Genomic DNA, 15,575 nt, shown 5'->3' on the forward strand with positions numbered 1-15,575 from the left:
TGATTTAGTAGAGATGCTGTGGGGAGATAGCAGTTGAGAGTGATAGTAGCCTGTGGGGAGATAGCAGTTGAGAGTGATAGTAGCCTATACTATCAAAACAGCCAAATCTATACGTCATCGCATTGTAAAACTTGAAACTCGAAAATAGTAGTGAAATTAAGAGAAGATTAACCTGTTTTTCATGATGTTGCCCTCAATGACCACTGGGGGTCCCAGGATTCCACTTTGGGAACCGCTGCTCTAAGCAAACTCAATTTCCCATGGATACCCTCTCCCTGTGCGTGCGTCGAGCGTGCCCTGACGTCACGGAAAGAAGAACCAATAGGAACCGGTTGCACTTAGAGTAACACGTCATTCTAGTAAAGTACAGGAACCGGTTGACTGGGAGAGTGATCACGGTGTTCTGTCTCTTGTCCCGTACGGTTTTCACCTCCAAATGTTGTGATTTGTTCTAAATAGTATATCATCTGTAGCCTCTGTCTGGGCCCGAAGCCAACCTGATATACAAGGTAAGAGCTCGAATCTATCCGCCATCATAATTTTCGAAAGTAGGCCGCCCGTTTTTCGCTTCCTTCCTCTTGCCGAACAGCAGGGGGAAAGACGCTTTGCCACACAAGTAGATTAACGTTACAGTCCGCTATTCGACATGAATAAAATCTAGCGTTAGCTGTCCGAGATAGGTGTGTTAGAGCGACGTTTGGCATCGATGTGCCAAACGAAATGCCCTAACGGTTTTTCCTACAAGCGCCGGACTGCCGACCAGTAACGTTAGCCGATTACTGTCGATGACTTCTTTACATGCGGCTATTTAAACAGTCTTTTACTACAGGCAATTCCCCCGTATCTGATTAATGTTAAGAGTCTTTTATGTATGTGACGACAGTTGAAAATAAGACACACTGTGTAGCTTTATCGGTATTTCATTTGGCTAACTTAATGCCTCCGTTTCTCCCTAATCAGAGCAGACAATGGCGCCTATTCAGTTTTAAATTGTGTGGATGTGTCTCATATTATCAGTTGACAAATAACTAAAAATGTAGACACTTATGTTAATATGTTTCAGCCTATCTGTGCAAGTAGAAACCATTTCTAGTATCTGTATTACAGGCATTTAGTTGTTATCTCCAATGTTTGTCTGAGAAAACCCACATACAGAATGTGTGCTTGTGTATTCACTCTCCATAGTGCTAGCTGATACTCTGAACTCTTACGTCAAACACATAGTTACTCTGATAACAGTGAGAAAGAGGGGGAGTATACTACAGGATCCCTGACGGATGTTTCACAAAGCCTGGTCTCCAAAAGCTTATATTGGCTTCTGCTTACTTTGCATCAGCAAAAGTAAACAGTGTGCGTGAGTGATATTTCAGTGACACACCAGCAAAGGTGGAGCCTATAAATATCCTTGGGATTCCTCTGCACTTCTGTATTGAAACAAGCTGATCAGGTTTCTGATGACACACTTGTGCGTCATCCTTTCTTGTATCTTATGTATTATTTTACCAATACACAGAGAGAAAAGAATGCCTGTATAAAGAGCAGGCAGTGCGAAGACTACTTGGAGTAGGAACGAGCAGTTAGACTGAGAAGAGATGAAGAGATGAGAACAGACAGGCTAACTAAAGTTTAACGTCACATGAAAATAGACTACCAGTGTCACCTTGGACTATATCTAGTTATTCCTTCAAAAACATTCTCCTCTGCTGCATCGGACTAACTCGTTATCGTCCATTGGGCTCTTTCTCCACTGAAGCGCGGTGATGACGACCTACCAGGAGTTCATCCAACAGAACGAGGACCGGGATGGGGTGAGATTCAGCTGGAACCTGTGGCCCTCCAGCCGTCTGGAAGCCACCAGGCTTGTGGTCCCGGTCTCCTGCCTCTTCACCCCCCTCAAGGAGAGGCCTGACCTGCCCCCGCTCCAGTACGAACCGGTTCTGTGCAGCCGGGCCAATTGCAAGGCAGTGCTGAACCCACTATGGTGAGTTGAATAGAAAAAAGAATGCTACTTATTCCTATTAAAAGGCTTAGCTGATTAAGACTGTGATGCACAGTTGGTTTCACTACTGCTGACAAAATGCACTTATTGTAAGTCGCTTTGGACAAAAGCGTCTGCTAAATGACATAATGTAATGTAGAGAAACGATGCTCACGCCTACAGATAAATGCTTTCGAATGCTTACCAAATGTCTCACACCAGCCAACAAGTATTTCAGTACTCACCCTTGACCTTTACTATTTATTTAAGCATTATTTGCATTCATTTTGACATGGGAATGGTGTGTAGCTGTATACACAGCTGTCTAGTACCAACTGTGTTCTTGATGGTGCTTCTTTGTTTTAATGTTCTTTGAGCAACAGTAAATGCAAATATGTTGTTAAAGGGTTAAAGATGGGAGAGGTTGTGTTTGTGTGAATTGGACATCTGCCCTAAGGAGTGTGACTGCTTTGAATCCGCTGAGGGGTAGCAAACACTAGGTGTGGTGAAGCACAACTGCAAACACCTTCAGATCCCTTTGGGCAGTTATGTGACTGTTAGTAACAGTTATGTTGCTGTCAGTCAGTTGCTTTAATTCCACTGTTTGACAAAACAAATACCAAAAAATGTACTAAACTGCAACCTCAAGTGGTCCCTAAATGGTTTTGTTGTCTTTTACAGTCAAGTTGACTTCAGAGCAAAAATATGGGCGTGCAACTTCTGCTTCCAAAGAAACCCAGTAAGTTTTAAACATTACAATGATAAGGTTCCTGCAAAGCATGATTTAATACTGCATTAGACCTATAGCTTTTATGTGGTATTTATGGTTGCCATGATTTATAATTAGATTACATAATTCATGTGGACTAGCTACATTCCATTATTGGAGTGGCTAACCAGTTTCTCTCTGTCTCTGTTTCTCTACAGTTCCCGCCCTCTTATGCAGGCATATCAGATGTGAACCAGCCAGCCGAACTTATGCCACAGTTTTCCACCATTGAGTACATAGTGCAGGTAAATACTATCTACATGACTGCACTCTGACCTCAGAGTGCGCAGTGTATAGAGATGGTATTTACTGAAAACATACTGCGCATAGGTGAATCTTAACTTTTTATGATATAGATTAGGAGGTTTTTTTGTTTTTTTTTCCAACCTAGGATCTAAGTGATGAGGTTTGTGTCACCATGGACTCATTTTAACACTGTAGTACTGTAGTAGACCTGGCCGAAACAACCCAGTACACGTTAAAGAAAGCAGGCTCTATATTTAGATATTGGGGTAGCTGTTGTAACTAGCTGCATTGTGTTAACTAAAGAGGTTGGTCTTCATCATGTTAGGTTATGATATCATATGTTTTGATAAACATTAGCAATTGAAATGAATATACAGCTGGAACATCCTTGGCTTTCCAACTGTTGAGGCACTGACTGCTACTCTGGCTAAAGAGCATATTATTTCATAAATAATGCATATGGTTTTAAAGGTAATATTAGCTGCTGAAGTCATACAGAACAGTGTCTCTACTAGCACAGGCTTTCTAGATACATACATTCAGCATACAACAAACTAATCATTAAACGATTCAGCCTCTTTATCCCCAGTTCCTCTCGATAAAACAATTTTTCTATTTGCAGACAACTAGAATTCTTAAGCCATCCATGCCAATGACTCAATGTATGCAATCAGTGTGGAAATGAGGCTTACAATTTTGCCACAATATAACCTTCCTTTCCCACCTCTTTGCAGCGTGGGCCCCCAACCCCTCTGATCTTCCTGTATGTGGTAGACACATGTTTGGAAGAGGAGGACCTCCAGGCCCTCAGGGAGTCCCTCCAGATGTCCCTCAGCCTGCTGCCGCCCAACGCCCTGGTTGGCCTCATCACATTTGGACGCATGGTGCAGGTCCATGAGCTCAGCTGTGAGGGCATCGCCAAGAGCTACGTCTTCCGGGGCACCAAGGAGCTGTCCTCCAAACAGATCCAGGTGGGTGGGAGGGAAGGGAAGAGAGGGGTAAACTGAGGAACAGACTAAGAGATTGATGTGTAAATTCAGGGAAAGTCATGATGAAGACTCTCAGAGCATGTCATTTATGATGATCTGTAAGGCAAAAATTATTATAGGTCAGTAGTGATGGAATGAAGTGGAATTTCAAGGCTCTTCCATCTGTCTCAAATGGCACTAACTTTGTCTAATAGAGATGATCTGTAAAGGGAAAGTACATCATGTTCTCTGAAGAGAACATCTCAGTATGGCTCAGTATGTGAACTAGAATGTATAGGATGGATAAGATCCCAGTCACAGCAAATAAATACAATGGGGCATAACAACACACTGTCCATATATCAAAGGAGTCAGATTTCTCTATTGAGGTAGCTTGCATAGAACATGACTGTACAAACAATAGAGTGCTACTAATGCATTTGATGTTCCAAGCCAGCTTTGATGGCACAATGAGAAGGCTGTATAGAGATATGTCCGATTAAAATAATGATGATAACTATGATTAAAATATTTAGCTTAAGGAAAGCGATTTAGGTTACCTACCTCTTTTACACATTGCATTGATGCTACTTTTAGATGGACTTGACCCTAAGCCATTACCATAATAACAAAAATAATGTGCTCAGGCATGATCATTGTCAAATTTTCTCATAATACTTTCCCAAGAAATTTGTGATAACCAGCATGAGAAGTAAGCATGAGAACTCTGAAACATTTTGTGTGTTTTTGTGTGTTTCAGGAGATGCTGGGTTTAATGAAGCCAGCAGCAGCGGGACAGCAAGGTCGTCCACCGGCACCGCAGGATGGTGCAGCCTCTTGCAGGTATGGAGGTCGCCTCTTTTCTAATGCACGATAACTATTTCTAAAAATTGATTAGCCAGCCCTTACATAATCTGTAGTAGTCTGTTATTCCTGTCTAATATGAGTGTGTGTGTGTGTGTGTGTGTGTGTGTGTCCAGGTTCCTACAGCCTGTCCACCGGGTCGATATGAATCTGACTGATTTGCTTGGAGAGCTGCAGAGGGACCCCTGGCCTGTCCCGCAGGGGAAACGGCCACTCCGCTCCACTGGTGTTGCACTGTCTGTCGCTGTCGGCCTGCTGGAGGTACCATGCACACACATACACACATACACACACACAAATATACAGTATAGTGTACATTAATGCTGCACACACAAAATGCTGGATTATGCTCATGCTGTACCATCGATATGTAGTCACACACAAGCACATATACTGTATGTAGATATACAAATTGAACATCCATGCCTAGGCACAAAATATTAATTCACACACTAACATGCAGTCATGCATTGAAGTGCTTTACGCTAACCCGAACTTTAGCCTCTCCAAGAAAACCGTGCCACGTGTAACTGCAGAAACACACACCCACCCCACTCGATAATTATCTTCTGAGTTGTACATGCAGCAATAGTACTATTGCCTTGTCAGTTTAAAGACTGGTTTGATTGGTTTCTGTTTTACCTTCTGCCTTTACTCCACCATCCCCTCTTACCCTTCCATATCCCTCCTTCTTCTCCCCCTGCTAATCGGTGTGGTTACGCAACAGATCATTCCCCTGCTGTACCTTTCTTCAGCAGATAGTAGATAAGGTCTGATTAGAACACATGTGGCTCTACTGTCTAGTAACTGTTCCAGATTCACTGACTCATCAGGATAACTTTGACTTGATGAATGGGTCTTTTGCATAAAATTAGAACTGTAAAAATAATTGGCATCCAATTTCAGCTTGCCTGTTTGTTTATCTTCATGCAGAGTGTGTCTAATGTAAATGTGCTTTAAATGAGCAGATTTTGTCTCCATCAAATGAATCATAGCTCACTGAATCTTATGGGACTTTGGTACTTTCCACTGGGTACTTTCTGTCAAACGTTCACACTATATAAAAAAAATCCCTCCAGTGGCCCTGTTACTGTATGGCTAGCTCAATCTCAATCTGACTTTCCCAGAATCCTGGACCCTTAGACTTTGTTGCATTTCCTGGCTGTGAGAGCTGAGGACTGCCCTTTGCTGAAATCGAGTCCATGAGAACTCTAATGCAGACTTGTTGAAATTTTTATGCATAAATTTAGTTAAGCTGGATATCTGTATACTTTTGTGAGAGGATTGTCCACAGTTGAATGTTAAAATGGCACGCTTCGATGGAAAAATAATTCAAATATATATATATATGGTGATTAAATGTTTTCCTTATTTTCATCTACCTTTTTATTATTTTATTTGCTGATGCTAAACATGCATACCTATTGTTCTCACATGCTATCAAATTATATTTCAGTTTATTTGCTTAATTTTTATTTTAAAAATGTCCCATATATTGGATTGCTGAGGCTGCATTTGCACAGCTGATCCGAATTCTTCTCTTTTAATAGGGCAGTAGTACCCTCCTAATCTTTCCCTTAACTGTTCTCTTCAAATGGCAAATTTGAGAACTAGGTCACCAGTCCATTAGTGTTCATTACTGAAGTCCAGAGTCTGAACATCGGGATTCAGCACCAGTGCTGTATCCCAAAAAGTGAAGTAGGATTATTTTTACCCATCACAGCACCAGTTTATGAGAGGTACAAATGTGCAACAGGGGAATCAATATGGGTATAAATAGCTGCTCATCTTTCAATTGGCAGAAATCAGTTATAACCATTTTACCTTAAAGCCAATGATCTGCTTACAAAGTTGAACTCTAAATTAAGCAGAGGCACTGCACAATGGTACTTTCACTAACTGAAGCTCACTCCCTTCTCCCCTCATCCTTAGGGTGCGTTCCCCAACACAGGGGCTCGTGTGATGCTGTTTACTGGAGGCCCCCCCACCCAGGGCCCAGGAATGGTGGTGGGAGACGAGCTGAAGACCCCCATCCGCTCCTGGCATGACATCCAGAAGGACAACGCTCGCCACCTGAAGAAAGCCACCAAGGTGCGGAAATAACTCGCTCAGTCTCTCTCATGCACGTCTTGGGACTTACAGTAAAAAGTATTTCTTGCTGATGCAGCGAGACACAGAAAGTGGTGTAGTAAAGAGGTTTGTCTTGATAGAGGAGACCAACTTGTGTTTGAGTTAAAACTTTAAATGACCAGTTATTATTGATGATGATGATTCCCGTGGCGTAAATTGGGTCATTGTAGCAGCAAAAATGACAGGATAAAGCAGGGGAAAAATAGAACAAGTATAATAATCTATGAAATCGTTTTCTGACCTTTTTTCTAAATATCCATCTATTGAAGTCGATGCATTTCTTACATGACATACTATGGGTGTCTTCACTACCATCAAGTTCTCCAGTTGTTCCACAACCCTTTAGCTGAGTGTCATCTGTTTTTATGCATCATGCAGTATTACGAAGCCCTGGCGAACCGGACAGCAGTAAACGGCCACAGTATCGATATCTACGCCTGCGCTCTAGACCAGACCGGACTGCTGGAGATGAAGTGCTTATCGAATCTCACTGGGTCAGTATCTACCGCTCAGTGGGTTTACAGTGTGGGATTTAACTTATAATCAACTGTCTATTGTGAATGGGTGTTTCCTTACCAAATAACTCCTTTTTAAGAATAATTTAGCATCTAACTGATTTGTTGTGCTGTATCTTCAGGGGCCACATAGTGATGGGAGACTCCTTCAACACTTCCCTCTTCAAGCAGACCTTCCAGAGAGTCTTCAGTAAAGACTACAACGGGGAGTTCCGCATGGCCTTCGGAGGAACCATGGAGGTCAAGGTAAAGAAGACGTGATTTAGTCGTTGGGTCCTAATGAACGTCATGCTATGCTTTTCCTAGCATTGTCATCTAGGCCTGTGTCGATATGACATTTTTATAGTATGATTATCTTGACCAAAATGATCTCTATACGGTATTATTTAAGAAGTTTGATTTATACCAGCCAATCTGAAATGAGCTGTTGTTGTTATTAAGTTAACCTCTTGTCTTGGTGTGTGTGTGTGATTGTGTGTGTGTGTCTAGACGTCAAGGGAGCTGAAGGTGTGCGGGGCCATTGGACCGTGTGTTTCGCTCAACTCCAAGGGTCCCTGTGTTTCGGAGAATGTGAGTTACTGTCCCTGAACAAATTTCCACAATAAGTGAACTGAGGAATTGTATTCACTCACACTCATCATGATCTATCTCTGTTGTGTGCAGGAGATGGGAATTGGTGGTACAAGCCAGTGGAAAGTGTGCAGTCTCAACCCTTCCAGCACCTTGGCCATGTTTTTTGAAGTGGTGAATCAGGTAAAACACGCACGCACTTCAACCTCAGCCTGTGAGTTCCTCTGAACCATTGAAAGCCCTTTCAAAGCTCTTTCTTCCCCGCGTATTTGGTTATTTGAGATGAACAGTTACCTGACAGGATTAGGCTGATGAAAGCACCATAGCTAATCAGATCAGCATCAGATCGCATCAGATCAGTGATAGAGGATAATGTGTGTTTGTTTACTAAGGGCTTTTTAAATGGTGCCCTTGTAGCACTACACCATTTGTTAGGCTCATGCAAACAGAAGGAATGTGAAGGAGATGATTGTCCGCGGCCTACTTACTGTCTCCATTGTTGTGTGTGTGTGTGTGTGTGCAGCACAATGCACCCATTCCACAGGGTGGCCGAGGGGTGGTCCAGTTTGTCACCCAGTACCAGCACTCCAACACCCAGAAGAGGATACGTGTCACCACCATCGCCAGGAAGTAAGACTCTGGTTTTGTTGTCGGTCTGTTAACAGGAAACTGTGTTGACAGGGATTGATGGCAGATAAGATTGCGTTTCACTTGAACCCTGCCACGTCATGCCAACTTGGCATTTTATTATTAACAAGATAATGATTAAATAGATTGTCTAAAGTGAATAGGTAGCACTCACTAACTAGTGTCAAGTGGTATGAGTCTGAATTTTTGTGTCTACTAGTGTTCTAAGCCGGTGACTCAATCACAGAATCAATATCAGCCTAGCTAAAGAATTTGTTTAAACTCCTGCCATCTGCAACAAATACTTCACTGACCTGTGTGCGTGTGTGCGTCATTTGTACCACTCCCACGCTCACCTGCCCTTCTCTGGTTCCTTCTCTCCTTCTGTTTTCCTCTTTTTTTCTCTTGCTTCACCTAGTTGGGCAGATGCCCAGTCACAAATTCAGCACATTGAGTCATCATTCGACCAGGAGGCGGCCGCTGTGCTCATGGCTCGTCTGGGCGTCTTCAGAGCGGAGTCGGAGGAGGGGCCAGATGTCCTGCGTTGGCTTGACAGACAGCTCATCCGCCTGGTGAGCGACACTCCCAAACACCAGCTCCTCCCTTTTTGCTTTGAGCGGTATAATGATGCTCTTTGTAATGAAAAGAACAATGCGTACTTGGTTGGCTGGAATGTACAGTATGCAGTATGCATGTGCTAAATGTCAATCTGTGGTGGTTCACTAAATGTTTTGAACCCGTGTGACATTTGCTGCCAGGTTATGTAATCAGGCATGTACTGTGGCATGTTCAGTGCTCAAACGTGTTTTGTCTTCTTTGGTTCCAGTGTCAGAAGTTTGGCCAGTTCAATAAAGATGATCCCAACTCCTTCAAACTGTCAGAGTCTCTATCCCTCTACCCACAGGTAAGCCTGCCATCTAGTGGAGCTGTATGGAAGTGCATACCATCTGTAAAGAAATTAGAAAAAAAATGAATCACACAGTTGTATCTTCATTTTGATTTGAGTTAACCCAGCATAATTATGATATTGTTCCCATCTTACACTAGCTGTCTCTGCTAATTCAAAATCTTAAAAAAATGTTTGATTAAATGACATTGAATATTCAATAATTACATTTTTCTCTCTCTCTTCCTCCTCCTGCAGTTTATGTTCCACTTGCGGCGGTCGCCCTTCCTGCAGGTGTTCAACAACAGCCCAGACGAGTCGTCCTATTACAGGCACCACTTTGTGCGGCAGGACCTGACCCAGTCCCTGATCATGGTCCAGCCCATCCTCTATTCCTACTCCTTCCACGGACCACCAGAGGTCAGCCTCACACCCACGTTGCTGCTGACGTTATTATCAATGTTATACAAGTACCGCAAGTACCAGAGCAGAGGCACAGTGTGAACCTCTTCTCTGGCCTTTCTTAGAGACTTTGTCAAAGTGCCTTTAAGGTTTGTCAGTGATGACAGATTTGGAGCTTCAGTTGTTCTAAACTGCTTGATAATCTCAGTTGAATGTGAGAGCTAACCTGTACGTGTCTTGGGTATATCTCTTCTCCACAGCCCGTGCTCCTGGACAGTAGCAGTATCCTGCCTGATCGAATCCTTCTGATGGACACCTTCTTCCAGTTGGTCATCTACCATGGAGAGGTGAGACAGCAGACCACTGACTAAGAATGAATCCATTTAGAGTGATATAGTAAATCCAACAGTGCCTTGACACGGGGATCGGGACAAAAATTGATTAATCTACTCCATTTGAAAAGTTCACATCCAAAACTATATACTATATCCATTGCTGAAAAAAAACTCATTACCTGAATCATCATCATCATTTAATATAGATAATCCAGTCTATAGAAATGTTATCCTATTGTCAGTCAAGTACAAATCATTTTGTAAGAATATATTTCACTTATTTTTCTCAAAATATAATATCTCGCTAATATCTCATTTTTGAGCAATGCATTTCTTTCTAGAGGCTAAATAACACACTGGAATTCAGTCGAGCTATTACATATAGTGAGAAGACACTCATCGCTTATTCCGGTCTTTCTCCTCTTTATTTTCAGACCATAGCCCAGTGGCGAAAGGCCGGCTACCAGGAAATGGCAGAATATGAGAACTTCAAACAGCTGCTGCAGGCTCCGCTGGACGACGCCCAGGAGATTCTGGAGACTCGCTTCCCTATGCCGCGCTACGTCGATACAGAGCACGGCGGCTCCCAGGCCCGCTTCCTGCTCTCCAAGGTCAACCCATCGCATACCCACAACAACCTCTACGGCTGGGGACAGGTATGATCGGCAACAACTTGGCTGTTTCAGAATTATCACTTTTTAAACTTGAAAATGGATAGATTTTTAGAGGAAAGATCTAACCAAAGAGGAAATAGGCTGAGATTAAAGAAATCCAGGCATATTAATCAACTTTTTCTGTTTAGTTTGTTTTTTTGTTTGTTTATTGGAGGTAAATGGGGATTGATTTGCTACTTCTCTCCTCATAGGTCTGATATAACTCAGGCAACTTTCAATTACTTTTCAGTAAACTTTTCAAAGATATCCAAAGTCAGTAGTTTTTACTCCGTTTCTGCTACCACGCACAAATTGGCTTCAGTATGCTTGGGTTATGCACAACAACATTGGCAGCTTATTCTACCTTCATAACCACAACAAACTATGAAACAATTCCAAATGTAATCCTTGGACTTAAACCATGTGAGAAAATTACAATTTTTTCCCTACTAGTGCCAAGTCAAATATATCTGTCCAATTCAAGACTTTTAACCCCAGCATCATCTATACCCTGGGTAAAGAAAAAAAAACAATCTTCACTAACAACTCAGAAGATTAAGGGTTAAACTGTGAGTAAACACAGGTCTTGGATTAGCTAACCTCTAACTCTAAGTGGGGAAGATTTAAATCTGAAAATGGCATTAATCTCTCGTCATTTCCCAAGTGAGGGAAGAGCTGAGCCATAGCCTGCCATATACACAACTCTGTGATGGCATCTTGACCAATGGCAGTCTGAGACAGACGATGTTAAGAGATAAAGGTCTTGTATAACCCAAGCTCTGCGCTAAACGTATTTGGTACAATAATGTGACCATTATGTCAGAGTCATAGTACGAATTGATTTGACTGTCAAGTGGTTTACCACACTCAGCCCTTATCTTCTTTATCCCTCGCTTCCTGTGCATCTGTAGGAGGCTGGAGCCCCGATCCTGACCGATGACGTCAGCCTCCAGGTCTTCATGGACCACTTGAAGAAGCTGGCTGTGTCCAGCTCTGCCTAGACGGCTCTGTCCCGGGACAAAAGGGAAGGATGCAAGAGAAGGAGTGATAAAGAGACATTCTTAAACTAATATAGGGATCCTCTAACGTTTCCCCTGTTTCAGTGATGGACCCAAGCCCAGAGAGTTTATGTTCTTTCTTGATTTACTCTTTCTTGAGTCTCACTGTAACACTTCCATGATGCAAAAGGAAAAGGACAGAAAAACGGCACATTGCTGTATTTCCAAAGGAACCTAGTGGCATTTCCACTCATTCACCTTATTTATGATAAAACGGGGCCAATATTCCACAGTCACTGTTCTTCACCTTGGCAATCTGTCAAATTCTCTGACTCTTTCTATTTCTATTGGCATTCCCTCTGACATGCAGGATGATTAGACTAATAATTGAATTTGTTTATTTTCTTTGTTTCTGTTTGTCATTCTAAAATGTGCATCTACTGCACAGACATGGTAAAAGGTGCTGTTTAATAGGAGCCTCGAAATATACTACTGTATTTGCTGACTTTGTCTATAGCTAAAGATGCTGCGTCTAGAATTTTCTCATTAATAAATTGCTGTGGAATGTATTGTGATTGCACATTCTAATGCTAGAAAACAAATGTTCACAGGGCTGTAGAGCGTAGCACCGATGGCTTTTTAATCACAATTTATTTCACTGACGTACTTAGAGAAAATCCTACACGGCTTACCTTAAGTGTTTTCCAAGAAAATTCCCACTGAATAATTAAGATTAATGTTCTGATGAATGGAAGTCTATTACAGTACTACTGTGGATAACTGTTAATTGAGACTGACTCTGTTTTCAGTGACGAACATTGAAATTGTACAATGTGCCCTTTTTTATTTTGAACAGACTTTATAGTGTGCTGTATAGTTTAGTCCACTGATACTCATCACATCTCATTCGCCATCTGGTATTTTGCACCCAATGACTGCCCAAGTCTCTTTGTAATTAAACCTTAATATACTAGACCACTGTATAAAAGAGAGTTATTTGACTCAGATCCTGACTGGATTCTTAATGCTATCCATATGAAAGCCTGTCAACAGAAACTGTATTAATTCTGTCTGTGTTGTCTCTTCTCACACCAGCATGAGCATCCCACCTTCACAAGCTACTTTTTGGCAGGTGCACATACAATTCATTTGAATCCATCTTGACCTACAGTATATAGGAGTCTACAGTCCATTCTGTTGTAATATAACAAGTGTTTAGGGTCAAGCAGTGAGAGGGCTTGATCAGAGTGTGTTATGTAGTGAGAAAACAAAATCAAACTTCTGTCTCCCATTTGCTGCCGCGCTAAGGGGTAGAGCAAGGATTTAGGATCGAAAAAGGAGGGTTAGGATTATTCCCATGGCAGTCACAGAGGGGACCAGAGAGGCTGGGTTCACACACCAGGCATCTGGATGGTTCTGCTGTAATACACTGTCTGCTGCAGGAGGAAGGGGCTCGCCATCTAGTTTGGCGGGACTGTAAGATTGTGTGTGTGTGTGGGCAGATGTGGATGTGCACAGCATGTTGCTACATTGGAAGGTGAGAGAACCACTGTACAGATTGGAAACTAAACTATTCCTCAACAATTGTCTTTTTCTCATTCAGAGCTACTGTACATAAAGCCTGCATGCAATCCCAATCATAAAACCACTCACACACCATCTACTGTCACTGTAAGCTGATTTCAGAGCAGCCAGACAGTATGATTTCGAGGATCAGTGAACGGCAGATTATGAAGACTAATCCTTAGGGGCTATCTGTTTAGAGACAAATTCTACTCTTAGCAGCTTTAAGCGGAAGTTGCCAGTGAAATACAAATGAAGTCTCTGTCTATCTATCAAGAGCTTAGGCCTTACAATGCTGCACTCTGAAGCCACATATGCTCCAAAGGCATTCAAGGCCAAATAAAAAACTTCAGTGCCATGACATTTAATCTCTTTTGACATGGATATTCTTGCACAGTACTAAAAGCTCCTTTTTGATCCATTCATTTGTCAGCTATAATAACATAGGTACAGTATTACATGTGCTTTGAGGGTTGATATCCTGATATGAAATGATCTTAAAAAGGGAAAATAATCACCCGGCTATCTTCACATTAATCTTTTGTGTTTCCATGTGCTCGCCTATCTCACTCATGTGAAGGCTGCAGCTTTGCTGTGCGATGATTGACGCCCGGAGGAACAAAAGAATATTAAATTTCCTGTCAACTGCCATAAACTATTAATTTATTTTTTCCTACAGAGATCATTCATGACGCTCATGTCCATGTGAATCCCAGGCTTAGGCAAAGCTGTAAGGAAATGTGTTGTCTTATTATCTTCTATCAAATCCTAACGGATCAGTTCTAGTCCATCAGCTGGAGAAATCCATTCTGGCTGCAGGCCTAGACAACTTATATAAGAATTCTATATAGAATATGTCACACTATGGTTATATAACTATGATTGGCACAATACTGTAGTCGAATGAAAGGCATACTGTAAATGTTATAGTCTTGTTACTCGGCAGGTTGGAGAATGGGGACTGAAACCAAAGTGATCATTGAATATGTAATAAAACTTTCTTTTTCCATTTATTATTTTATATGTATGAATGAATGAATGATACTGTTTTGATCTCCAAATGACCATTTTCTTTTCACTTGTTGGAATATTGCTGACATGCTGTCTTATAATGTCAACAGAATTCCAAGCTTTGGTTTTGTCTGTGAGCACCCACAGTCAAATATGGCTTCCAGATTCTCACAAATAGCCTGTTGAAGTTCATACAAAATTTATCATCATGTAGTTTGTGCTGTGTATGCAGCACAACTTCCTCTGTTGAAACATGATACGCCCAATTATTCTCCTATTATATTATTCTGCTAGGCTCTGCTGGATTTTTGTTTGGCTGAATATGTGATTCCCCATATTAGAACATAGGATTTGAAATTCATTAAACTGAGACCAGGGTTTGGTGACTGTTGTTTATACTTAAGAAATGGCTTCTTGTTTTGACCACTAACTCCGGAGATGGCCTGTCACCAGCTGCATGGTTCATCAGCAGTGTTTAGCAGATTTTAGTCAAAGGTTCAGACTTGCATTATGTTGCTAATATTCAATCAGAGTCTCGTTGAGTATTGGATTCATTGGGTGATTTAAGGACATAGAGCTCTTGTTGAAGCTTTAAGGTCACACAAGTTCATAGAGGGGTATATCAGTAGAGACTGATGACTTACAGTATTTGAGTGGGTCTTCCTCTGGAATCTTTATTGCTCCTTACAAAAACTGTTCATATAACATGGGTCACACATGCATCAAATTACATTTTTGTAATTTGTAATTTATTTCTGTGTGTGTGTGTGTGTGTGTGTGTGTGTGTGTGTTATTATTTGCTTGCAACCTCTTAATCACCTTTGTACACACAAACCATGCCAAAGGTGGCAATTAACTGGAGTATCACCAACAGCTTATTCAACAGTATTTGGGGCATTTTGGTGGAGAGCCTTGGCCTGGTTTGTTAGTTTTCAGTTTTCATGTTCAAACACGGCTAAGCCTCCGGGGCTGAAGATGAAGGCATGCTGCTGAGGTAACAGAGATGTTGTTGTTGTTGGACATATCTGGCCTCGTTTACTGCAAGGTTGTAAACACTGCT

General features: G+C 41.8%; 1 protein-coding gene across 1 annotated transcript; it reads left to right on the forward strand.

Moving 5' to 3' along the window:
* The first annotated feature begins 362 nt into the window (after positions 1–362).
* sec23b (SEC23 homolog B, coat complex II component) lies at positions 363–14,515 on the forward strand. Its single transcript, XM_071913916.2, has 19 exons — positions 363–509; positions 1,754–1,981; positions 2,660–2,717; positions 2,906–2,992; positions 3,728–3,964; positions 4,722–4,804; positions 4,942–5,086; positions 6,758–6,916; positions 7,334–7,449; positions 7,593–7,716; positions 7,960–8,040; positions 8,134–8,223; positions 8,564–8,670; positions 9,086–9,239; positions 9,494–9,571; positions 9,812–9,973; positions 10,216–10,302; positions 10,725–10,946; positions 11,855–14,515. Exons 2-19 carry the CDS (start codon positions 1,761–1,763, stop codon positions 11,942–11,944), a joined length of 2,301 nt encoding a protein of 766 aa, XP_071770017.1. The 5' UTR covers positions 363–509; positions 1,754–1,760; the 3' UTR covers positions 11,945–14,515.
* The last annotated feature ends 1,060 nt before the right edge of the window (positions 14,516–15,575 follow it).

Source organism: Centroberyx gerrardi, chromosome 3 (genome assembly GCF_048128805.1).
Source record: "Centroberyx gerrardi isolate f3 chromosome 3, fCenGer3.hap1.cur.20231027, whole genome shotgun sequence".
Taxonomy (NCBI): Eukaryota; Metazoa; Chordata; class Actinopteri; order Beryciformes; family Berycidae; genus Centroberyx; species Centroberyx gerrardi.

Coding starts and splice junctions, on each gene's coding strand:
- sec23b (XM_071913916.2), top strand. CDS start 1,761: ATGACGACCTACCAGGAGTTCATCCAACAGAACGAGGACCGGGATGGG. Junction 2,718..2,905: donor TCTGCTTCCAAAGAAACCCA/GTAAGTTTTAAA, acceptor GTTTCTCTACAG/TTCCCGCCCTCTTATGCAGG. Junction 3,965..4,721: donor TGTCCTCCAAACAGATCCAG/GTGGGTGGGAGG, acceptor TGTGTGTTTCAG/GAGATGCTGGGTTTAATGAA.